The sequence below is a fragment of the Phodopus roborovskii genome, unplaced genomic scaffold (assembly GCF_943737965.1).
Source record: "Phodopus roborovskii unplaced genomic scaffold, PHOROB, whole genome shotgun sequence".
Classification (NCBI taxonomy): domain Eukaryota; kingdom Metazoa; phylum Chordata; class Mammalia; order Rodentia; family Cricetidae; genus Phodopus; species Phodopus roborovskii.
The window spans coordinates 17,326,844-17,353,197 of NW_026125052.1; the positions used below are offsets into that span (position 1 = coordinate 17,326,844).

The 26,354-nt window shown below is 42.2% G+C and overlaps 1 protein-coding gene across 2 annotated transcripts; it reads left to right on the plus strand.

Moving 5' to 3' along the window:
* The first annotated feature begins 1,351 nt into the window (after window positions 1-1,351).
* Window positions 1,352-23,100, plus strand: Gjc1 (gap junction protein gamma 1). 2 transcript variants are annotated; one of them, XM_051177905.1, is made up of 3 exons: window positions 1,352-1,411; window positions 20,114-20,189; window positions 21,489-23,100. In XM_051177905.1, exon 3 carries the CDS (start codon window positions 21,509-21,511, stop codon window positions 22,697-22,699), a length of 1,191 nt encoding a protein of 396 aa, XP_051033862.1. In that variant the 5' UTR covers window positions 1,352-1,411; window positions 20,114-20,189; window positions 21,489-21,508; the 3' UTR covers window positions 22,700-23,100. The 2 variants fall into 2 exon arrangements, with proteins under 2 accessions (XP_051033862.1, XP_051033859.1); XM_051177902.1 differs by having other exon boundaries at window positions 1,359-1,501.
* Window positions 23,101-26,354: the final 3,254 nt, after the last annotated feature.

A 26,354-nucleotide genomic window follows, 5' to 3' on the forward strand; every position in this document is an offset into this window, starting at 1 on the left:
ATAGAGGTTCAAGGCACTGGTGTAGCATTGCTACACCTCAAATCCCACCTCTCCAGCGGTGGAAGCAGTCGTCAGGAGTTCAAGGCCACGTACCAGCCATATATTGAGTTTGAGACCAGCCTGGGCTACATGTGACTAACCCTTAGGGCTTGGCTTCCCGTGAAATTTGACCTGCAAGTCATCTCACTTGTAGCTTAATTTCTTCCCTGGCCAGGGGCAAAACTAAAAGCCTGTCCACTTGTAATTCTAGAGTACAGGAATGGTTAGCACTTGACTGTACAAAGCTCCCTCCTCTCCCTTATCTTTGGTAAGCTGTCTTTCGTCACCCAGTCTTACTCTATTTAAAGTATTAAGGGGAATTTTCCGTTTCTTTTTTGTTGTTGTTTAGAGATTTTTATTATTTCTAATTATTTGTCTCTGTGTCTGTATGCAAGTATGTGCACATTCAGTACAGGAAGGAGCTCACAGAGGAGTCGGATTCTGCAGGGCCTGGAGTTACAGGTGGTTGTGAACCGCCCCATGTGGGTGTTGGGGTTCTTCTGCAACAGCAGTGCCAAACTCTTAACCACTGAGCCACCACCTCTCCAGCCCGTTTTCCTTAACTGGCAGTTTCGACCAGGGGAATTCCAGTCCATGCACATTTTAAAAATAACGTCTTGTAATTGGGATCTTGCTGGGATGCAAGGAGTTAAGAGGAAATGGCCTATTAGGGTTTTGCTAATCCGAGAAACCCAGGACCTCAAAACTATGCAGAACGCCTGTGAAAGCCACGATTCCACCAGGCGGGGATGGTTGGCCGAGAGGCCCCGGAGGTTCTTCGAGTTAACTGCAGAGCAGAACCTAGAACGGCCATGAGCATCCCGAGATCCGCTGGACTAAGGCCCTGACCCAGCGCACCAGATAACGGTGGAGCTCTTTAGCCTGACCCGGGAAACTCAGGTGAGGCGTGTCTCCATCACGCCGTTAGTGGCCCGCTGCTCCGAGAATCACCCCGAAGGAAATGAGCCCGCAACGCGCCAAGTCAGCAGCCCATCGTGCTCCCGGCTCCACGCACAGGGATCCTCCCGCCACCGCGCGCTCACCGCATACGGGACCGCCCGGGAGGGAGCGCGCGCAGCCGGTCACGGAAAGTTGGCACCGGCGCGGGACCGCGCGCTCCGGGCGGCCCCCCCCACCCCGCACTCGAGGCGCACGTGCCGCCGCGCCCCCGCTCCCAGGCCCAGACGGGACGCCCCCACCCCCACCGCGGCACGCAGTGCGCAGGCGCCTCCCCGCGGGTCCCGGCGGCGGGAGCGGGAGCGGGAGCGAGAGAGAGGGAGGCGGCGGGCACGGCGGGAGAGCGGCTTCAGCCTCGGCTGAGGGCTGAGGCGAAGAAGGCGGTGGCGGCAGCGGTGGCGGCGAGGCGGCGAAGGTGATGGCGACGCGGGGCCCATGAGGCGGCGGCCGGCGGGACGGGCCGAGGCCCGGCGGAGGAGGCGGCTTCGGGGGCGCCCACCGCCGGGTGAGCGGCGGCTTGAGGGGGACCCGGGCCGGGCGCGGCCGGGCGAACTCCGAGGCGCCTCGAAAGCGGCGGCGGCGGCGGGCCGGGCTCCCGGGAGTGGCGGGGCGGGAAGGGACGCCGCCGAAGGCTTCCCGCCGAGCCCCGAGGGGCGTCGCCACTCGCGTCCCGCCGCCGCTCCCGGCGCGCCCGCCCTCTTTGTCCCCGGGCGCGCGGTTCCCAAATTGGGAGGGAAACGGCTCGGGCGGGCCGGGAGCGGGCGGCGGCGCTCCCGCAACTCCTCGGGCGGTTGGGGGGCCCGGCCGGGCCGGCGCTGGGCGGGCTGGTCTTTGTCTGGCGACCGCGGCCGCTCCTCGGTGGCGTGCTGCGGGGTCCGGCGGGTCCTCCGTCTCCTTCGGAGGTTTTTTTTTTAACAGGAGGTTTGGTTGGAGCGCTGCGGAGCGGGAGAGGGACTGGCGGGAGGACCCGGCTCGCTGCCTCTTGCTGGACGCCTTTTTACTTGGGATGACTTTATCCCCACTTCGTAAAACTTTGGAGCTCTGCTGTGTGTGTGTGTTTTAATTGTTCTTCGTTGAGTCTCCAGATTGAAAATAGAGAGGAGGCGCTAATGCTGTGATTGGGCTGGCTGCTGCGTTTGGAGTTTTTGAGTTGAAATGGTTTATGTGACATGTATTTAAAATTTGGGGTCTCCCGCACTCCCCCACCATTGTGCGATTATTTGGGGTTGCTTTTCTTTTGCGAAGTGAGTTCGGTTTTTATCGTTTGAAGACATTTTCGGCCCTCGAGAATTGGGCAGTGCTACAGATTTCATTGTGCTCACGATTTATTTTGTTCTCACCAACACTAGGCGAAATCGTGGAAATCAAGGTAGACGAACTTGTATGTGTTTTAAGTCTAAAAGTTACTGTTTTTGTTGTGCATCCTTACAAGTGGATATATGTGAAATCGCTGTACAAAGCTGTGCAAACGAAAGATTTTAATTCTCTGTTAAGCAGAAATCAGTGTGTCTGTAGTACATGAAAATCTGTAAGAAGAGGATTAATAGTGTAATTTTGGAATCAAATCCTTCCCCCTGTAGACAAGTTTGTGGGTATCTTTAAAAGCAAGAATGAAAAGCAAAGAGAAACAAAAAGGCCCCACAAATTTAATTGCTCAGCTCCTAATTGTGAATTTTTGTTACATTTGCAGGTTTCTTTTGGTGTGAGCAAGGATTTATTTGCAGTTACTTTGAGTTTCTGAAGGCCTGTGTAATGAATGGCAGAATGCTAATAACTGGAACAGGCTCTTCTGGGTAAAGGGTGAAAAGCTTTGTTAAATCAATCCTTTACACCAGATCTTCGGTGCAGAGTACTGTAGCAAAGGGCGTTTTGGAGAGAAAACAGGCATACATTTTTTAAAATGTGTCTTGATTTGTCATGGCCTCAAACCATCGATTTCATTCTATCAATTCTATTCCTTTGGAGAACCCTGACTGTACAGTTGAAGAATAGATGACAAGGTATTCAGCACTGGCTTACATACCCCAGTAAATTCTGGTTTTACGAAGTCCGGAGTTGGCTGTCAGCACATGTTGGCAAGGTTTATCTTTCAGACCGGTGGAATGTGTTTACCCAAAAGGTTTTTCCTAGGTACAGTGATGAGATGATCCCATTAAAGTTAACATTTTACTTTTTTTATCTGTTCTTTGAAGCAGGGTATCATTGTGTGGTATTGGGACTGGTATGCAGTTCCAGTCCATCTGGAACTTGGTATACACCCCAGGTTGGCTTTGAACTCTATCTAGTTCCTTCTGCCTTACCCTCCAGAGTGATGGGGTTACAGGTGGCTCATTCAACAGACCTTTTTGTGATTTTGGAAACTGTTCCTGGTCATGATATGAGCTAAACATGTGCTCTGTCTCTGAACTAGACCCTGAGCCCCAGCCGACTTTTCCCCCATTAAGTACTTGTGTGGCACAGAGCTTGAGTAAACAAAGATGAGCACAATCCTTTTTTCCTCTCAGTGTGTTTTGTTGTTTTCTGTTTTTTTTTTTTTTTTTGAGACTTGGTTTCTCTGTATAGCCCTGGCTGTCCTGGAATTCTGTAGACCACTAGGGCTGGCCTTGAACTCACAGATCCACTGCCTATGCCTCCCAAGTGCTGCGATTAAAGTTGTTTGGCACCACTGCCCAGCTCCTCTCAATGTTTTTAACGTGAAAAAAAAAAAAAAAGTTAGCAATCTGAAACTATCTAAAATCCTTGAAAACATGTACAAACTTTTGGAGTAAGTTTGTTTTTCCTCTATGGAAATTGAATAAACTTCATATACTTTTCTTATCCTGTAAACTCTAAACAGTGTTTAACTCATAGTTATATGTCTTGTTTTGTCCACATTTTTGTGGGTCCTAACTGGTTTTGACTGAATTAATTGTAACCTTGTGATGACTTGTAGCATACCTTTTGAGGATGTTTGGCGTTAAGTGGAGTTACACTCTATTTTTAGGGAATTCCTTTTGACTCATTCTTGGACCTGGGATTCCTAATTGCCCATCTAGAGTAGGTATTTATGTGGACTTAGCTCCCATCCTGAAATACTGTCCCTGCTGTGGTTCTGACTGTGCTCCAGCTCTTCTTCAGGCCCCTCTCTGATGCTGGCCATGTCTGCCTGATAATCTTGGTCTTAGTCCTTATGCTTCCCTTCCTTCTCACTCTAAACTTACCTATTCTTGATCTTTACCCGATGTGTTTTGAATTTTGTTGTGTTGTTGAGACAGGGTCTCATTCTATCCCAGACTATGAACGCATGTCAGTCCTGCCTGTCTCCCCATGTGCTTGTAGAACTAGAATTACTGATGTGTGCCACTATGTTCCATTGGTGTATACAGAGCTGGAGATTGAGCCTTTGGCATCGAGCATGCTAGGAAAGCACCCTTCCTCTCAATACCAGGGATTGAACCCACCACATGGCAGACAAACACTCTGCCTTTGAACTACATCCCTAGCCATATATATATATTTCTTCTTCCTTCTCCTCCTTCCTCCCCCTTCTTCCTCCTCCTCCTCATCCTTTATATCCTTGTCATGCTTATGTCTTTTTTCTATTTCTCCAAAGTTCAAAGGTCACCCAAAGAGTCTTTTCACACACTCCATCTATTTCATTTACCCCAGAGGCAACTCTTTATCCTTACTCCTGTCAAAACCTTTCAGGATTAGAGAGGTGGCTCAGCAGTTAAGAACACTCATTCTTACAGAGGACATGGGTTCGATTACCAGCACTAATATGACAGCCAACTGTTTATAACTCCAGTTCCAAGGTGTGTTTAACACTGTCTTCTGACCTTGCAAGTACCAAATCACATAAATGGTGCACAGATACACATATGAGCAAAATACTCATGCACATAAAGTTAAATTAAAAAGATAGAATAAAAACTATCTCCTCTTTGTACTTTAGCCTAGGGATCTCTAAAATATAGTACTCTTCTAGGAATCTATGCTTATTTTTATGTTATTTCACCACTAGACTGCACAGTGTGTTTTGTAATGTTTAGGGTAATGCCTTGTCTTTGGTATCTCCATATCCCCATCACCGAGTTTATAATTAGTTCATTTATGAAGAAGCAATTTGATGCCTGCTGATTTTTTTCTTTGTAGTTGTTTGGTGTAGTAAAGTATTTCCGATAAAGCCTTAGGGCTTCTATCTGGAAGCCTTGCTATTACATATTGTATATTCTTTTCCTGTGTGTGTGTGTGTGTGTGTGTGTGTGTGTGTTGTTTTGTTTTTTTGAGATAAGAGTCTCCTCCTGTACAGCCCACTATGACCTCAACTGGTTTGTGTGCTTTAACCTCAAGTATTATAAGTGTGTGCACCTGGTTTAAATATTGTATTCTTAAGTTAATGGTCTTGTATATGGATATAGTGTTGTTTTGTTGTGCTTTGTTTGAAGATTTATTTTTAATTGGACATGTGGCCCATGCCTTTAGTTCCAGCACGTAGAAGGCAGAGGCAAGGATCTCTGTCAGTTCAAGGCCAGCCAGGGCTATATAGTGAGACCCTGTCTCAAACAAAACAGAGCTAGAGAGATAGCTCAGGGTTAGAACCAGGTACTCTTCCCGAGGACCTTAATTTAGTTCCTAGTACCCACATGGAGGCTCCAGCCCAGGGGATTGATTTAGTGTCTGCATCTGGCCTCTGCAGCCACTGCGTGAATGTGGTACAGATACATGCAGGCAAACACCCAAACACATAAAGTACGTTTAAACAAGCAAAAGGAATTATTTGTATTTTGCGTTTATATGTGTGTGCCTGATACCCAGGGAGACCAGAAGAAGGCATTAGCTCCTCTGGGTGATTGTGAGCCACCCATTGTGTGTGCTGGGAATCAAACCCAGGTCCTCTGGAAGAATAGCCAGTGCTCTTAAATGATGGCCATCTTTCTAGCCTCTGTTACTTTATTTTTTTAAGTTAGAGGAAATAAAGAATAAAATTTGTGACTGTTTCTCTGACTTTTGTTAAACTAAAGTGATGATGTCCCAGCCGTCCATGTGCTGATGTTGTTGGTGTGTAGTGATGGTGTGTCTGGGTGCTAGAACAATTTTGGTGATTCCAGCACCAAAAACAAAACAAAGCATGCCATGTCCTACCCTTCCCCCCATACAACTAGTCTTACCTGTAATATGCATAACATTGAGGAATCTTATTTTCAGAAGGATCCTTCTAAGCTTGAGCAGACTGTCATATGAAATAAAGAAAATTTTCCCCTTTGACACATTGCATCTAATTTTTAAATTTTGCTTTGTTTTGTTGTATGTTTTTGAGACAGAATAACTTAAAATCTTCAGTCCAGGCTGGCCTCAAACTCATGATCTTGCTGCCTCAGCTTTCCAGGACAGGCTCACTAATTACTGATTTTATCCCATTTTCTGATATATAATTAGTAACTCATATTAGCCTCAAACTTAGACTATTTCTGTCTCAGACCCCTAGTACTGGGATTACAGGTGTGAACCATAGGCCTGCCTGGCCTAGGACATCTTATTTTGAGTTTGAAAAATTGGTTGGGAATTGTGGTGGCTTGAATAAGTGTGGCCCCCATATGCTTATTACTTGAATGCTTACTCATCAGGAAATGGCACTACTTGAGAAGATTAAGAGGTGTGGTGTTGGAGGAAGTGTGTAACTTGGGCTTTGAGGTTTCAAAAGCCCAAGCTAAGCCCAGTCAGTGTGTTTTTCTTCCTCCTGACTGGGTCAGATGTAGAACCCTCAGTTATTCCAGCAAAGTGTTTGTATGCCACCATGCTCCCCACCATAATGGCAATGGACTGAACTTCTGAAGCTGTAAGCAAGCCCCAGGGAAGTGTTTTCTCTTGTTAGAGTTGCTGTGGTCTTGGTATCTCTTTACAGCAGTAGAAAACTGACAGAAATGTTAGAGATGTCTTAACTCAGAAAAAAATCAACTGTGTATCTGAAGCTATCGCATCCTATTGTATTTAAACCTAGAATATAAGAGTGGAAAATATGTCTATGATTTGAGATGTTATTTAAGAAAATTATATATGTATGATTTATGGTTTGCACCTTAGGTATTCCCCTAAAGCATGAGTTGAAGGCTTTGGTCTCTAGTTGATGATGCTGTTGGGAAGTTCTGAAAGCTTTAGCAGGTGACAGTGTGCCTTTGGAGGGTGTATTTTGACTGTCTTTGTGCTTCCTGGCTCTATGTGAGCAGTTCTGTTCTTCCCCACACTCCCTTCCATGAATCTGTATGTCCATAGTAATAGTGCCAAATGACCCTGGGCAGAGACTGATATCACAAGCAAAGGCCTTCCTTCCTCCTTTTTGTCATTGGAAGTTGATGGACTGTTGGACGCACAGAGGTTACAAAGCCTTTTTTTCTCTTTTTGTTCTGGCTGTTTTGAGGTAAGGTTTCATGTAGCTGAACACAGCCCTGAATTCCTGATCCTCCTGCCTCTACTTCCCAGGTGCTGGGGGATTCTATGTGTTCACTTCATCCTGTTAGATTAAGTAGCTTCATTATTTGAACCACAGCAGAACTCCCAACAACTTGGAGCTTTGTTTCTAGCTGCTTTTTTTTTTTTAATGTTTTTCATAGGGTAACCGTCCCCTCATTCTGGAGGTTTGAAATTGCATATGTATATGAGCATAATTTTGTAAGATAGGAAAAAGAAAAAGATCTGTACTCAAAACAGTATTCTTAAATTCTAATAGCTAATCTAAAAGCCGTAGAGTAACATTGTGGTTTTTAAAAAGTGTGTCTAGAACTATATATTAATACTACAAGATAGGTCCATTGAGCTTGTACTCAATCTCATGGCGTGTTGTTATTCCAGCAAAAGAACCCTTGATGTGGAGAAAAGTGATTAGAAGATGAAAATTGTATAACATTCACATTGCAAATAAACATTTAATGAAACTTGTAATTGAAGCTGATGGTTTTTTTCCCCCCTACTGTATATGTACAAGGGGATTAAGCCCTGAACCTCCTCTGTGCTAAGCAAGTGCTCTACTCTCTTGATCTAAATCCTCAACCTCTGGTGGCTGTTTTAATCAGTTTTTCAAATAAAAGTAAATTCCTTCCAAATACTCAATACTAGATGAAAACCAACAAAGAATAATGGCAGCAACTATGGGTTTTTGGGGACTGTTGGGCTGAGTGGTGTAGTACAGACTTGTAATATTGTCACAAGAGGCAGAGACAAGGAGATGAGTTCAGTCATATTTGGCGCAGAGGAAATTTGATGCCCAGCCTGGACTAGGTGAAACACTGTCTACAAAATTCAGTTTAAAAACAGGAAACTGGGTGGTGGCACATGCCTTTAATCCCAGCATTCAAGAGGCAGAGGCAGAGGTAGGCAGATTTCTGTAACTTAGAGGTAACAATGGTCTATAGAGCAAGTTCAAGGACAGCCAAGGCTACACATAAAAACCCATCTCAACCATTTAAAGGGGGAGGGGGAGGAATATTAGGTGTGATAATTTACATTTTTATTTAAAAAATTATAGTGTGTGTGTGTGTGTGTGTGTGTGTGTGTGTGTGTGTGTGTGTGTACAGGTAGGTCTATGCTATGGTGCACAGATGATAGTTGAGAATATTTTACTTTTGAGATTTCTTTATTATGTATACAGTGTTCTGTCTGCATGCCTGCAGGCCAGAAGAGGACTCAGATCTCATTACAGATGGTTGTGAGCCACCATGTGGTTCCTGGGAATTGAACTCAGGACCTCTGGAAGAGCAGCCAGTGCTCTTAACCGCTAAGCCATCTCTCCAGCCACAGAGGGCAACTTTTGGGAGTTGGATCTTTCTTAACCCTGTTGAGACAGGGTCTCTCTTGGTGTTCTGCCTTTGAACTTCTGGATTCTTGTTTGCACCTCCCATATCCATGTAGGCATGCTGGGATTACAGATATATGGATTGAATTTAAGTTGTCTGGTTTGTGCTACCCTCTGAACCATCTTACTGGTTTCCTGTTAATGTTTTATACTTCATCTCCATGTTGGTCATACGAGTCTGTTTAATTTGTGAAAATTCAAAAGGAGTGTGTTGTATTTGTGCTGCTATGTCCTTCCCTGTTGCTGAAATTAGACGTAAGGCTTTGTGCATGCTTGGCAAGTGCTGTACCACTGAGCTAGCTATAACCTCAGCCCTATTTGTTAACCTTACCATATTTTATTCAGTAAATTTGCCAAAAAAAATCAAAATTGTGTATAAGAATTCTTTTGAGAAATACACCAGCCTGACAGCTGTCACAGCTGGGGCTAAGCTAGCCCTCTTTAGGTGGCACCTCTACTTCCCATTGTTGCAGGCCTCTCCACCTGTTAGTTACTTGTATTGGTATCTAAAGAGTTAAAATGTTAAAAAGAGCTTCATTGAGAAATATTGAAACCTTACATGTCACTCATTTTCTTTTTAAGATTTATTTATTTTTATCTTATAAAATAAGTTCCAGCTCACTCATTTAAAGTACCCAAAAGGTGCTGGAGAGAGAGCTCAGAGATTAAGAGCATTGGCTGCTCTCCAGAGGACCTTGGTTCAACCCCAGGCTCACAACTGTATGTAGCTTTAGTTCCAAGGGATCTCTTGCCCTTTTTGGGGGGGGTTCTGTAGGCACCTGACATACATGTGGTGTGCAGACATACATGCAGGCAAGCACTCAAACACATTAAAAAAAAACCTACCAAAAAAGGTTTCTAGTGTGTGCACAAAGATATATGGGCATCACCACAATTATTTAAGGGTACTTTTTCTTCCTCTAAGAAGAATGTTAATATCCTATAGTAATATCATCACCACTTCTCACAGACTTAGACAACTCCTACTTTCAGTCTAATTACAGATACTTGAATTTGTCTAGATAATTTTAAATTTTATCTAGATAATTGTAGATATTTAAATTTTGTGTTCTGTGCTATAAAAAATTACAAAACAAGCATGGTAGCACATGTTTATGATCCCAGAACTTGGGCAGCTGGAGTAGAAGGATTGTAATACACAGGCTCTGTCATGCCTAGCAGGGCTCTGTCTCAATAATATTTCTTGGGTGTGGTATTTCATTTTACACTTCCATGTAACAGTCCATCACTGAGGAAAGACATGGCGGGAAGAAGTTAGGGCAGGGCCGTGAAGGCATGGACTGAAGCTGGGGAGGGCGCTGTTTACTGGCTTCTTATAAATAATGTATTTTAAAAGATTCTCCCTTTATTTTATGTGTGTGCCTGTGTATGTGCTTTGTGCACCACATGTGCCTTAGAGTCCTTAGAGGTCAGAAGAGGGCATTGGATCCCTTGGGACTGGAGTTACAGGTAGCTGGGAACTGCCATGTGGGTGCTGGGAACTGAATCGATGTTACCTGCAGGAGCAGTGAACACTTGAACCACTGAGCCATCTCTCTAGCCCCACAAAGAATAATGTTTAAAAACTAATTGTAGATACAGGTTGACACACTTGTAATCCTAGCATTGGGAAGTGGAGGCAGAAGGATCAAGGCTAGCCAGGTCTACACTGACATAGTGATGCCCTGTCTTAGTCTCCTTTCACTCCTATCCCTCAAAGTCAGTGTATGTTATGTTTTTACAGGGACTTGTAACATATATAAAATATTCTTTGTGTGTGTGTGTGTGTGTGTGTGTGTGTGTGTGTGTGTGTGTGTGTGTGTGTCTTTTTTCAAGACAAGGTTTCTCTGGGTTAACAGTTCTAGCTGTCCTGAAATTCACTATGTAGACCAGGCTGGCCTCACAGAGATAACCTGCCTCTGCCTCCCTAGTGCTGGGATTAACCATGTGTGTCACTACCACCTGACTATATAAAATATTCTATAGCAAGAATTCTGTGTTTATTTAGGAATAACTACAAATGTATTACTAATCAAAAGACAGTATTTTAGAGCTTTTTCTTGGCGAAGAGTGGCTTTGAGAGGTCTCTGTTTAGACCAAGTGTCCTTGACTGAACTGTGACTGTCCGTCTGCCTCTGCCTTGATAAATATTGCCCAGATGTCTTCGAGACACACTTGTCATTGCTGTATGATGACATTCATTCTTCCACAAACCTAGTAATATTGGAAATACATTTATTTGACATGTTTAGTTTCCACAACTGAATATTGTTTAGAATTCTCAATTTGATATAAGCTTAGGCAGTTTTAGACGTGGATACCAGTACTCACTCTCCTTTTTGAATGGAGACAGCCCCACTTACAAGGCTTTGTGGATGAATGTGGTATCCCATACTTTTCCAGCTGGTTCCTGAATGTTCTTGAATTCAAACAGAATGGCTCTTTGCCAGTGTAAATTGGCACTTCAGTCCACAATGGTGTGTTTTATTTCCTTGTTCGTTGATGGAGCCAACATTTCGGATGCCTCTCTTTTCAGTTGGTTTTATAATTTGATTCATGATAAATTATATTTTGTGTTTCTCAAATGTTGTTCATAGCCAGAAGCACTTTTGAAAACAAGTTGTTTTCATGTTTATGCCACATAGATTACTGTTTGCCAGTTAGCTGCCATAATTCTTTTTCTTAGAAATTGTCACCAGTTAGTTATTAAGCATCTATTATCACTGATGTGGAATTAACTTCCACTTAAAACGTTCCAGTTAAACAAAACTTCATTGTAAACTCCTTAATTGATTCCTTGTCTGCACAATAAAGCATACTCATTCAGGGATGTGAGTCACTAGCACAATTCTTAATGGATTGCTCAGCTCTTGATCTGGGATACCCACATAGTTCATAACTTGGTGAGCCCGTCTTGAATTTTTTTAGTTTAGTTCAGATTTTCTGTAATGGCTGTTTGGAAAATACCATTTTTTTCTTTAAGACAGTTTCTCTGTGTAACAGTCTAAGCTGTGTGGAACTCACCCTGTATACCAGGCTGGCCTCACTCAGAGATCCAACTGCTTCTGCCTCCCAAGTGCTGGGATTAAAGGTGTGTGCCACCATTGCCTGGCTGGGAAATATCTTTATAAAAATTTGACATTTGTTATTGTAAATGTCACCACTGTTACTTTGCTTACTTCCTTACCTTGGAGTGCTGAATTTTCTGTAATTTTTCAGTTGTTCTATGAATTTTACTGTGCCAGAGATAAAAATAAGGTTCACAATTGAAAATTGTGAACCTTAGAAATCAACTAGCTTGATATCTCCATTTATGTCACAGTTGGAAACAGAGGAAGAGGGGCTGGAGAGGTGGGTCAGAGTGAAGAGCATGTACTGCTCTTTCAGAGGACTCAGTTCCATTCCTAGACACCTGTGACTCCAGCTCCAGTGTGTGTGTGTGTGTGTGTGTAAACATGGGAAATTAAGATCTGATTCCTGAAGTATGAGAATCATACTCTGAAATCACTGTCCTTGACTCTTAGTTTCATAAAACTTCTGCTTAGTTTCATAAAATTAAGGTTAAGATTCATTTAGTTCATCTATAGATTTTGTTTCTTTTTTGAGACAGGGTTTCTCAGTATAGCCTTGGCTATCCTGGCTTCTTTTAAATATTTTTTAAAGTTTATTTATTTTTACTTTATGTGCATTGGCATTTTGCTTGCATGTATGTCTGTGTAAGGGTGTCAGATCGTGTAGTTATGGACAGTTGTGAGCCATGTGGGTGCCTGGAATTGAACCTGTGCTCTTATCCACAGCCAGTGCTCTTATCCACTGAGCCATCTCTCCAGCCCCCTTTTTAAATATTTTAAAGCTTTGTTCTGAGTTCATTTGAGATCTAGCTTGCTTCAAGTCTTGGGTCTGAGCATGCTCAGAACTCTAGTCTAAATCCAGTTTGAGCTCCTTCTGAATGCTCTTGATATTAGGATCTTGCCACTGTGGTTGATAAGAATACAAAGCATTGCTTGTCCTGTATGTATCCAAATTGCTCCAGTTGGGGTAGTTTTTCACACATACACTAATCAATGCTGAAGACATTGTAGATGTCCAGGGTCTGTTTCCATGTAGTGTGCTACCCTATGAGTTCTGCCTGCTTCCTCCTGTCTGGGCTGTCTCCTCAACTCAGTGGGTCTATGCTTTGTGTATTTCTTCTTCCTTGCTCTGGAAACCCTCCACTTAGCTTAGATAATTAGAGGTCTTGTGTTGTTGTTTCCCTCCTCTCTGGCATTTCTGTAATGTAGTGCCTATTATTTAGAGAGTAAATAACTACTGCTTTATAGATTTTTTTTACCTCCTAGTGTTAATTAAGATATACAGACATAATTGAGGATCATGTTACATCCCAAGATGGCCTCAAACTAATGATCTCCAGCTTCAGCATCCTGAGTACTGTGATTATAAACTTGATACCATGCCTAGTCTGTCTGACTTTTTTTTTAAAAGATTTACTTTATTTTTTGTTTTGTGTATATATGTATCTGTGTGTGGGTTTGTACATATGATTGCTAAATCTGGAGGTGGGGTTACAGGTACTAATGAGATGTCTTATGCAAGTACTAGAATTGAACTGATGTCCTTTACAAGAGCAGTATATGCTGTTAACTGCTGAACTATCTTTCAAGCTTCCATCTGGCTTTTATTTTATTTTCAAATTGGTTTTATTTACCTATGTGTATGGATGTTTTGCCTACATGTATGTCTGTATAACCAAATGCATGTCTGCCTTCAGAGGCCAGAAGAAGGCATTGGAACTCCCAGGGACTGTAGTAACAGGTGATTTTGCCACCATTTGGCTATTGAGGATTGAATCCAGGTCCTCTGGAAGAGCAGCTAGTCCTCTTAACTGTAAACACACACACACACACTCACTCTCTCTCTCTCTCTCTCTCTCTCTCTCTCTCTCTCTCTCTTATTGAGACAGATGAAATAGTCAAGAAGAAAAGTATAAAGGGTTCTAACAAAGGCTGCAAAATAGCAGGTACTAGAGAAATAAATCTGTCCATTTATTGATCAAACGTTTATTTAACACTTAAAAATGTATCTTTCTCTAGTCTAGATGCTGAAGTAAGAGTCTGGCATTTGTCTTTTAGGGGCTCACAAGCAAGTTGAGGTGACAAGATAAAAGGTTGAGGCACTTGTAATAATCATGATAATGTGTTTGGTTTGCCTTGAGTTCAGACACAGCTCTCAGGACTTGGTATGTACACAGTCTGCACATCTCCCCTCTTTAACAGGTGTCTCAGGCTTGCAGTTCCCAAACTGAATATATTGTTAGTATTCAGGCATCTGTATGGCCTGTCTTGGGGTTCTTAAAGGATATGTCCTCAGCTGCAGCCACTAAGAGCACCACCTGTGTACATTCACTACATTCCCTTTTAAAAGGGCCCTCCCTCCCATCCTCCTCTTTCTTTCTTCCCCATATATCTCTCTTTCCATCATCAACCCCTGCCCTGTTCCTCTCCTTTCCCCCTTTTACAAACCCTTTCTCCTAATAAAAAAAACCTTTCCACTTGAACTTAGTATTGCATGGCATCTTTTGCTTTTTTAAAATTACAACACTAACTTCTCAATGTCCAAATATTACCCCATTCGGTGATTACTCCCCTCCTGGTCGCAAGGAACCTTGAAGAATTTTTTTTTAAGCTTTAATTGATTTATTCTACATTTAAGCTCTTAAACTCTGAAATTTCCTGGTCTTACCAAGTGTTGTTGTATGCTTGTTTGCTTTTAAGGGATATCAGTATTTCTTTTTTCCCCAATATTTATTTAATTGTATTTGTATTAGTGTTATGCCTTCATATCTGTGCACTACTTATATACCTGGTGCCCAAGGAGGTCAAAAGTTTTCAGACCCCCTGGAACTGGAGTTAAGGATGGTTGTGAACTACTATGTGGTGCTGGGAACTGAACCTGGCTCCCTCTGCAAGAATAGCAAGTGCTCTTAACCACTGAGCCATCTCTCTAGTTTCATTTATAAATCAGATCCCAGGGATTGGGATAAAGTCCTCTGCACATGAAACCTGTATGTAGTCCCATTTGCAGTAGGTATGTGAGTGATGCTTGGAATCCAACACAGGCCCTGAAGCATGCTAAGTGATCACTTTATCATGAGCTACAACCCAGCTGTAATAGCACAATTCATCATTAGTAAGTGCCAAAACTCTAGGGCAAGACTGGCTGGCTTCAAGTCTGGTTTTACAGTACATAGTAATTAGATGATTTTAGACAAATTACATACATTATCTGACTCTCACTTTCTCGTGTTTATGATGATCCCAGTAATAGACTCTACCATCCAAGATAACCCAACTAATGTGGTTTATACTTAATTTTCTAAAATCTTATGAACGTCACTTAACAGAAAAGTTTTTTACTTGATCCTAATGGTGTATAACTAAGAGGAAATTGTACGAATTTTGGATCTAATGTAGCTCAGTGGTAGAATACTTCTAGGACAAGGTAGATTTATATCTTAAGTTACTTGGAAAATAGAATAAAAATAGCATATTTGGTTTCTGTCCAATAACTGTTATATAAGCAAACATGATTTTCTTTAGTATGTGTGTGGGTGTATGAATTGTTTTGAATTATGGACCACCTTGAGCTATAGTATTTTTTTTTTTTTAATTAGTGTTGGTTCTGCTTTCTGTTGTTCCTTTGGAAGCCCATGCTTCTTTATTTTCGAAAGAAAACTGTCCATCTCCCATTTTATGAGGTTAGAATTAGTAAAACACATAATATAGAAAGAGATACTAAAATACTGAAACAGGTTGATTTTTAAAATGAGGTTTACAAACAGGTCAGTGGTGGTGCATGCCGTTAGTCCCAGCAATTGGGAGTCAGACACAGGTGGTTCTCTGAGTTAGAGGACAGCCTGGTCTACAGAGTGAGTTCCAGGACAGCCAGGCCTATACGGAGAAACCCTGTCTCCAAAGCAGAACAGAGCAGGCCTAGTGGAAGGCATGTGGGCTGTTGGGATGGTGACCTCAGAAGGGAATGCTGGTCTCTTGCAGTGAATTCTGGGGAGAGGGAGCTATGAAAGTCTGATCATGAGCCCTGTGTCCCTGCTGCCTGGGTGCCACCTACCATCAGACATTCACTAGAACCAATCAGAAGCTAGCACCATGTCCTGGAAGCTCTAAACTCTGTGCTAAATAAGCCTGACTCTCAGATCTTCCTCTGCCTCCCAAGTGCTGGGATCAAAGGTGTGCACCACCACCACCACCACCACCACCACCACCTAGCTTGGACATTCTAATGAATAAGACTCCTCATGTGAGTTTTAGGGGGAGAGACAGTCAAACCATAGCAAAAAGAAAACAAAAACAAAGCAAACTCATTTATTCCTTTGTAAGATAATGTCATTTTAATGTATAAAAGTATTTACTTTTTATAAGTATGTGTTTTGCCTACATGTATACATGTGAATGTAGTATGTGTGCCTGGAACACCCAGAGGTCAGAAGAGGGCATTGGATTCCTTGGAATTGGAGTAAACAACTAGTTGTGAGCCACAATATGGGTCCTGGGGATTGAAATGAGATGTTCTTATCCTCTGAGTTGTCTCTCCAGATCATTTGTGTGATAGTTTCTCTTAATGTTGGTTATTCTTGCCTCCACAGAATTAAGAAGATGAAATAATTTGTATGCATTCTATCTATAGAGGACCAAGTACCAAGATTTCTTCTCTTCAGGCATTTTGTAGTCAAGAGCATAAATTATAGGGAGACCTGCAGCAAAGACTTCAGGATGTAATATAGGATGCTGTGGCTCATAGAGAGTAAGGCTGGGGTGGTTTATCACTGTCTCCCCTTTTCTCACCCTCTGCTTTCCAGGCCGGCATTGAACTTAAAGTTACTTCTTAATTCTGCCTCCACATCCTAAATGCTGAGTTGTAGGTGTGTTGCCATTGTGCCCCACTTATGTGGTATTGGGGACCAGATTAGTGCTTTGTGTGTACTAGGCCAGCACTCTACCAACTGAACGGCAACCTCAGTACTTAGCCTGGTTCAGCATTTCTAAGCTTTCAGTTTAATTAGTGCACAAGACTAAATTTTGGATGTATTAAAATGGCTGCTTCATACTTTACAAGTTTCTTCCACCAAAGAAAGTTGGGTTATCTGAAATGCAGAACTTCTAAGAAATGTTTTCATAGCTGTAAATCCTTGAGGTTACTCTTTTTGCTATGGTTTAACTGTCTCTTCCCCCTCAAAACTCACTTGTTGGGAATCTTATTCATTAGAATGTCCAAGGCAGGTAGTGGTGGAGCACTGCTTTGATCCCAGCACTTGAGAGGCAGAGAAAGGCAGATCTATGAGATTGAGGCTTACTTAGGCTGCAGAGATGGCTCATGTAGATAAAAGCCCTTGTCACAAACATGAAAATGTGAGTACCCATATAAAAAGTTGGGCGTTGGGGGCTGGAGAAGTGCTCAACAGTTAACAGTACTATTCTTTTAGGGACTCTGAGTTAGGTTCCCAGTATTTTTGTCACTCCAGCTCTAGGGAGATATGACTGCATTTGGCTTCCACGGATACCACAAATATGTGTACTACCACATATATAATTAAAAATAATAAAAACAAACATTTTAAAATAACCTGAAATTTTTCCAGGCAGTGTTGGCTCATGCCTTTGATCCCAGCACTTGGGAGGCAGAGGCAGGCAGATCTCTGTGAGTTTGAGGCCAGCCTAGTCTGCAGAGCTAGTTCCAGGACAGCCAAGGCTACACAAAAGAACCCTGTCTTGGGAAGGAGAGAGAAAAACAAAAATGAAATTTGGCCAAGCAATGGTGGCTCACACCTAAATCCCAAAGTTACATAGTGATGCCCTGTCTCAAAAAACAAGCAAAAAAGACTTCTGTAAGTAATTAGCAGCAACATTTCTTCGCTTTGGCTTTTTGGGAATAAATTGAATTTCAGGTTTTGGGGAAATGCTTTAAATGTGATGTTTCAGGAAAATCTGAGGAATTTATGGATGTACACCATTGTGAACATTGTATATTGTTGTGTGAGGGATTATGTTTTTGTTTTTGAGACAGGGTCCATGTGGCCCAAGCCAGCCTTGAATACCTGACCTGCCTGCTTCTACTTCCCAAGAGCTGGGGTTCTAGGCTTGAGCCACCATACCCAGCCCTTTGTATGGTGACATCTTTTTGTGTCAGATTCCCTTTTTTTTTTTTTTTTTTAACAAAACAAAACAAAAAAACTGTTTATTGAGTGAGCTGCAAGAAGGCAGGCAGTGGTCTGGCTCATAACTTTAGTACCACCTGCCTCTTGATTCTTCAAGGGTTTCCTGTGTAGCCCAGGCTAGTCCTAACCACCCCCACCACTTCTTTTTCAGGCAGGGTCCCTCTATGCAGCTCTAGCTGTCCTGGAACTCACTATGAAGACTAGGCTGGCTGTGAACCTCTCAAGTGCTGGGATTAAAGGCATTCAGGGTTCTAATTCTGAATTCTTTGTTTGTCTGTTTATTTTATGTGTATGTGTTTTGTGTGCTTACATGTTGTTACACAGCATGCATGCATGGTGCCAGGGGAGGCCAGAAGAGGGTGTTGATTGCTCTGGAACTGAAGGTGCAGATGGTTGTGAGCCACTATGTGGAGACTGCAAATTAAGCCCTCTGTGAAAACAGCATCTGTCTAAACCACTGCACCAGCTCTCCAGCCGCCAGTCCTGAACTCTATCATTCTACCTCTTGAGTTCAGAGATAACAGGCCATGCCACGAGTTTGGCTTTGTGTGTCAGTGTTTCACGTATAAATTTTGACTAATATTTTAGCTTTTTTCTTTTAAGTTTTTCCCCTATATCTTTTTTTGTTTTGTTTTTCGAAATAGGGTTTCTCTGTGTAACAATCCTGGCTGTCCTGGCACTCGCTCTGTAGATCAGGCTGGCCTGCATCTGCCTCGTGAGTGCTGGGATCAAAAGGTGTGTGCCACACCACCTGGCTTATCCAGTTAAATTACTGTGAACATTCAGGGATTTTTGCTTTTGAGACTGTCTCACTTTGCAGCCCTGGCTGCACTAAATAAACCAGGCTGACCTCAAAGGCAGAGATCTGTCTGCCTCTGCCTTCTGAGTTCTGAGATTAAAGGTTATGGGTCAGAAGGCCCAGCCTCAGCAATTGTTTTAAATTTGTTAAGTAAAATGGTAGTGGTGAACAAAGTTGGTGCCAATGGATGACTTTTGACCCTAGCTTTTCAGAGTTACAGAGCTTGATAATGGACAGTCACTAAATTCCCCTACATTGGTTTGTTCTGTTGTTGTTTTGTTGTCTTCAGGCAGGGACTCAACTATGTAGCCAGCTAACCTGGAGCTTGCTGTGGAGACCTGTCTGGACCCTGGACTGTCTGGCCTGAAATTCACATTGTTTTGTTTTTCAAGCTCACTTTGTTTTGGTTTTAATCACAGTCCAGGTGTTTTCTTTCTCTGACTTTGTGAGCCATTGGATCTGTAAATCACCTCCTGTGGAGACTAGTGTTCCAGTAACTGAGCCAGCTGTTGGGTGTTTCAGCTGAACAGCTTGCTCCTACTTGACTGCTCAAATCCTAGTGAGAAGTGTTGGCTGCGACAGAGGCAGGGCTGTTGTTAGCCTGCTTTAACCTTGTGATGCTGATGTTTTTGTTTGTTTTTAGCCAGAGTCTCACTTGGTTAAAAGTGAGACTGGTTGGTCTGGAATTGTAAGGGATCTGCCTGCCTCTGCTTTCCTTTTCCAAATGCTGGGATTAAAGGTATAAACTACCATGCCTAGCAGTTTTGAATTTTCATAAGTTACTTATTTCTCTATTAGATTTTCTTAGTTTTGAATTAACTTTACTCATTTTGTCTGTATGTGTCTATGTGTACTATGTACACTCCTGGTGCCTGCAGAGGCCAAAAGTGGACATTACATTGGATCCCCTGGAACTAAAGTTGCAGACCATTGTGAGCTGCCATGTGGGTGCTGAGACTTGAACCCAGATCCTCTGAAAGAACAGCCCATGCTTTTAACTACTAAGTCATCTCTCTAGCCAGCTGTCAGGTTTTCACAGAGCCTGATGAGTTAAAAACTTGGAGGTTACTGTTAAGTTCTCCTGTCACTTATTTTGGGAGGAGAAGAGTGGTATTCACAGTCAAGCCTGTTTCCATCTCATTCTGAGTGACCCCTGTAGCACACAGAAAACTTTGTTTCTTCCTGAAAGTGACACATTAGTGATTCATTGTTTTCTGTGGGAGGAAGCTGATGACCTTGCCCTTTTCTTTTTCCCTTCCAGAGAGAATTTTGGAAAGTAACAAGCAAAATACCATTTTTGAAAGAAGGTTTTGGGTGACAGAAGTTCTGGATAACAGGTAAGTTTGGAGTTACTTGGTGGTGATGGTGGAAGAGGAAAGAAGGGTTGAAAACACCAGTAGACTTTGTGTCATATGCTGTATTTGGGGTTTAACATATGACACGGATTCTAGGCATAGATGTGACTATCTTGGGATAAAATTACCCTTTAAAAAATGCTGTTTTTGATGATGTGTATGTTGGCAAACACCTGAACTCCTAGCATTCTAAGGCTGAGGTGGGAAGATCTTGAGTTCAAAGTCAGCCTTTGACCCTCTGAAAAATAAAAACAAACCAAAAAAAAAAAAAAAAATGAAAACAAAAACATCAAAAATAAGAGCCAGGTGTGGTGGTGCATGGCTTTAATCCCAGCACTGTGGAGGTGGATCTCTGTGAGTTTGAGGACAGCCAGAACTACATAATGAGACCTTGTCTCAAAAGAACAAAAATACGATGTTTTTTAGTGGGTTTGCCTAGCCTACTGGTTGGATTTGCTGCTCTCATACTTTTTTATATCTACCATTAAAAAGACAATATTTGTTATAAGATCTTTCATTGTGGGCTTTTTAAAGTAAAACCAGAGTTTGCTCTGTTGTGTGGCCTAGCAGGGTTATTCCTTGGTTCCTTTCTCTGTTAGTGTTCATTATTGCCAGTTATTGACAGCTGTACTTCTTTAATTAATTTTGAAAAAATTTTGAGACAGGGTCTCACTATGTATCTCTGGCTGTCCTAGAACAAACTTTGTAGACCAGGCTGGTCATGAACTCAGATCCACCTGCCTTTGCCTCTCAAGTATTGGGATTAAAGGCATGTGTCACCACTCTTGACTTCTTTAATTACTTCAACACTTTTGTTAGCTGGTCTAAAACTAAAGCTTTCTAGTAAATTGCCTCTTCACAATGGAGTCTAGCCCAAGAGTCCCTTTTATGCTCTCAGTGGTAACTGTGTGGCTGGACAAGAAAGCTGCCCAAGTACATTATTTTATTATGTGTATCACACAATGTCTAGATGTCCCATAACACACTAATATATGTAAAACACAATGTTCTGCATCTGAGAAATAAATCTCAATAAGCTAGGAAATTGAACAAGACCTTCTGTGTCCAGACATGGAGTAAGGTGTGCTGTCTCTCCTAAAGCTGTTTGAGTGAGGTGTGATTGAATTCTAACGTTTGTTCAACTGTGAGTCCCTAGAAATACTATGAATTAAAATTTACATTGTTAAGGTTTGATTATTTCTTGGGGCCAGGCACCAAAAATAGAATACTATTTTTAGCATTTGTTGATTTCCCCCTGCTTGGTACTTTTCCACATACCAGGGCAAACCAATTCCATCACCATGAGTTGGAGCTTCCTGACACGTCTGCTAGAGGAGATCCACAACCATTCAACATTTGTAGGAAAGATCTGGCTCACTGTGCTGATTGTCTTTCGAATTGTCCTAACTGCTGTGGGAGGAGAGTCCATCTACTATGATGAGCAAAGCAAATTTGTGTGCAACACAGAGCAGCCAGGCTGTGAGAATGTCTGCTATGATGCCTTCGCACCGCTCTCCCACGTGCGCTTCTGGGTGTTCCAGATCATCCTGGTTGCAACTCCCTCTGTGATGTACCTGGGGTATGCTATTCATAAGATTGCCAAAATGGAGCATGGTGAAGCAGACAAGAAGGCAGCTCGGAGTAAGCCCTATGCCATGCGTTGGAAGCAGCACCGGGCTCTGGAAGAAACGGAAGAGGACCATGAAGAAGATCCTATGATGTATCCAGAGATGGAGTTAGAAAGTGAGAAAGAAAATAAAGAGCAGAGCCAGCCAAAACCTAAGCATGATGGCCGACGACGAATTCGGGAGGATGGGCTAATGAAAATCTACGTGTTGCAGCTGCTGGCCAGAACTGTGTTTGAGGTGGGCTTTCTGATAGGACAGTATTTCCTGTATGGTTTTCAAGTCCACCCATTTTATGTGTGCAGCAGACTTCCTTGTCCTCACAAGATAGACTGCTTTATTTCTAGACCCACTGAAAAGACCATCTTCCTCCTGATAATGTATGGTGTTACAGGCCTCTGCCTACTGCTTAACATTTGGGAGATGCTTCATTTAGGGTTTGGGACCATTCGAGACTCACTAAACAGTAAAAGGAGGGAGCTTGACGATCCGGGTGCTTATAATTATCCTTTCACTTGGAATACACCATCTGCTCCCCCTGGCTATAACATTGCTGTCAAACCAGATCAAATCCAGTACACTGAGTTGTCCAATGCTAAGATTGCCTACAAGCAAAACAAAGCCAATATCGCCCAGGAACAGCAGTACGGCAGCCACGAGGAGCACCTCCCAGCTGATCTGGAGACTCTGCAACGGGAGATCAGGATGGCTCAGGAACGCTTGGATCTAGCAATCCAGGCCTACCATCACCAAAACAACCCCCATGGTCCTCGGGAAAAAAAGGCCAAAGTGGGGTCCAAATCTGGGTCGAACAAAAGCAGTATTAGTAGTAAATCAGGGGATGGGAAGACCTCTGTCTGGATTTAATCTTGGTTGGGCTTAAAACTTGGGTTTTCATAGTTTATGGTAAGCAGCAACTCGATGAATAATGACTTCCATTGAGTAAACATTTGGCTCTGGTTATCTTCAGGGATGCTGTTGGCTCATGATCCAAACTCAGGGGACTCTGAAGGTGGAGCTGTGATGAGTGGGGAGAGGGAAACACAGTGTTCCAGGCACATGTTCTCAGCAATAATACAGTTGCAGAACTTTACATTGTGTCTTCCAGATCCAGAGAAGAACAGATATATTTAAATCATTCTGTTGAACAGTTTTTGTATGTACAGTATTATGGTACATTTTTTTTAGTATGATAACTTTTTTTGTATTTGTACATTGGACTGCTGTAGTTATACTTTTTTATATTAAAGGGAAAAATCCTTGTAAATAATGCCTGTTAAAAGCTAGTGTTATTATTTTGTTTAGCAAATGTGACCTTGTAATTGTAGATGCTACCTACACTTGATAAAAGTGCCTCTTGTGTTTCAGTAAAGATTTAAGATACATAGGAAAATTGAGAGAATTACCAGTTTTCTAGTCCTTGGAAGAAGATCCCTATTAGAAAGAGGTTGAGATCTTTCTTCCACCCGAGAGAGCTTGGAATCTCCTTCCTATGACCAGAGTTGTAGCCATTCTTGGAAAATGTTTCCAAAGGAAGTAAATTAGTCACTACAGGTTTCCTTTAAACACCCAGCATGGCTGCTGTGTGCTTTGATGTTGTGTTTGACTTAAATTCTTCTCAAAGACTGATAAGCAATGTGGAGCACTGACAGATGTTGATGGTGCTGTGATGTAGGTAAAGGCATGCCTGGAGAATGAGCCCTAATAGTAAGTTAAGTTGTAAAGCTGTTCCGCTCGCCTGGAGTCTTTGTCCAGAAATGAGACTGCTTTCTGAAGAAGCTGGTCATGAATATTTTCTATATTTGTTAACATTAAAAATAGAAGCAAAAATTCTCTCTTAAATTAAGAATACTCAAAGATACTTGTACTGAAAATGGCAAAAGGCCTAAATCCCTATGCTTTATTTTAATAGTTTGATGTGAAATATGTATGGTTCACCCTTGTCTGCCATTGTAGTTTTCTGTATGAGAGACCATTCTTCAAGATGAGTTCGGTATTTATTCCCTGTTAGCATATGTATTTGTTAATGGCAAGGACTAATGTTCATAAAAGTAGTAATTTGCAGTGTTTTGCCATCTTCAGTCTTGCACCACACTGGAGAGCTTTGTCCCTCCTGTCACACTCATACTTTATCTCGAAGTGCCGAGTTCTGCACACAACCTGGCAAGGTAAGCAGAGCTTTTGGTCCAACAGTGAGCGCTTCATGTGGGTGTCTTGCTCTTTCTAATAGAAAGTTTCTGCAAGCCACCTCTCATTTTGAAAATCTGCTTCTTGGTTTGAAATGCTGATCCTCTGTTTTTTAGAACACTGGACAGTAGCCTATGTGCACACTTGCCTTTGCTGTGGCCTGTTCCTTCCCCAAGTCCACCTTATTCCTTAGGTGTTTTTTGCTTAAATTTGCTTTTTAAGAGATCTTTAAACTTTACCCTAGAGGAGGTCTTTAAACTTTGCCCTAGAGTAGGTCCTCATTGTCTGTAACCTTTTAACAAGTTAAAGGATAATTTTCAAAAAAATAATATATTTTTATGTACCATGAGCAATTAATAGATACACAGTCTTTCCAAACCAATTCATTAATAGAGAAATACATATAATTCTAATAAGACAGGCAAGATTTTAACTACCAAAGCCTAGCTAAGATAACCCAGTTCTCAAATTGCTAGCTCATTCAGTAGATTTCTTAATTGAAGGACAGAAAATGCACACAAACACACACTCCCAGCATCTGCCCAGAGCCTAAGGGACAACAGAGTGGGCTGCCCGTGGAAAGGTTGGGAATCTGAGTGAATCTTAAGCAGAAATGCCAGAAAGAACCAGGCAAAGGCACTTGGTGTCAGGAGCATCTCCTGGTTCCTAACAGTGCTCCTGGTGTTTGGTCTTGACTCATTATAATGAGAATCTTATCTTTCCTATCTCAATAATTCTTCAGCTTCTCAAAATCTACAGGAAGTTACTTGTGCATACACTGTAAAGCTAGTTTTTACTCTTTGGGTAAAGTTTTGATCATGACAAGGATTTCCCAACTCTTGATGCCTTTGTAGCATATTTCAACTTTTGAACACAGACTTTTCCTCATATTTTCTCAGAATAGGTGGGAGAGTGGATGTGGTGTACCATGTGCCACTAGAGTAACAATGCTGTTCCTTTGCCTACTTTGTCTTTGCTTATGATTTACTTTTGCCTGTTTTCTTTTCTTTTTTTCTCTCATTCTCTTCCTGTTACCACCCCCGACCCCTGGTTCTGGTTTTTGAGACAAAAGTCTTGCGGTGTAGTCCTGGCTGGCCTCAAATGCAGCAGCAGCCATCATGCCTCAGCCTCTCAAGTGCTTGGATTGTAGGCGTACACCATCATGACTGCTGTATTTGTTCATTTAAAACTGCAGGTATTTATTTCAGCTGAAGTTCTTTTTTAATGATTTTGTTTTTCTTACCTGTAAGATTATTTACTCTTGATAAAAATGAACTTTGGAGCTTGAGGATGTGTTAGGGTTGGTGGCAGCACCTGTTTAGTATGCCTGGGTTTGATCCCAGCGCCAGAGTACGAACTTGGCCTTCTAAAACAGTGCTCACATTTAAGGATTTGGCTATACCCATCTTTTAGAGGAGCAGGATTAAAGGCCTGTCTGTGCCTTCCTCTTTAAATGGAGGGAATCCCATTATTAAGCATCTTAACTGTTATTCATAGCAGGAAGTTGGGAAGATCAAAGGTGTTTGGGAAAGAAAAAAACAAAGAACAACCCTTGGGACTGGTGTTCCAGTTCAGGTGAAATGTTTGCCTAGCATGCATGCGGCCCTGGGTTTACTCATCTGGTTTGGGGAGCAGGACCGCAAACCAAAATAACCATTATTAATTGGGTATGTCTGATCTTGGACCTTCAAAACCATGGTCAAACTGTTTATGATGCTGAGGTGCTTTGGCACTCTTCATGATGTGGCCAGCTATGAGGCTTGAAAGACTCATTTAAACCAAGAATGGTTTGTTCCTGTTGGACCTCTGATTTGTATGTCCAGTTTCCACGTGTGCATGTTTTAAGCTTCTGTCTTTTGAGAAGTGGTCTACTTCTAAAAATAACATGTATGGATTCTGATATATTTTATGCCAGCCAGCTTTCAGTAAAACGTTACATCATTTAATGCCCTTTTGTAAGTCAAAGGTCTTTTCCAATTATGAAGAAAAAGCTTTTCTAAGATTTATTTTATGTATACAAGTGTTATGTCTTCATGTACACCTGCATACTAGAAGAGGGCATCTGATCCCACTAAAGATGGTTGTGAGCCACCACGTGGTTGCTGGGAATTGAACTCAGGATCCCTGGAAGAATAGCCAATGCTCCTAACCTCTGAACCATGTCTCTAGCCCCCAAGGACTTTTATGTTTTTAAGATAAATGTCAGCTGTTCGTGAGCAGTCTAGTCTCATGTGTGGTGAAGCTTGGATGTCACATAAATAGCTAAGGAATAACCAGTGTTAGTGCAAGTAATCATCCATTGCCAGTTTGCTCTGTATAATCTCTGAACTTTCCA

What these genes read in the sequence shown, in the direction of transcription:
- Gjc1 (XM_051177905.1), top strand. Translation starts at nt 21,509, where the DNA reads ATGAGTTGGAGCTTCCTGACACGTCTGCTAGAGGAGATCCACAACCAT.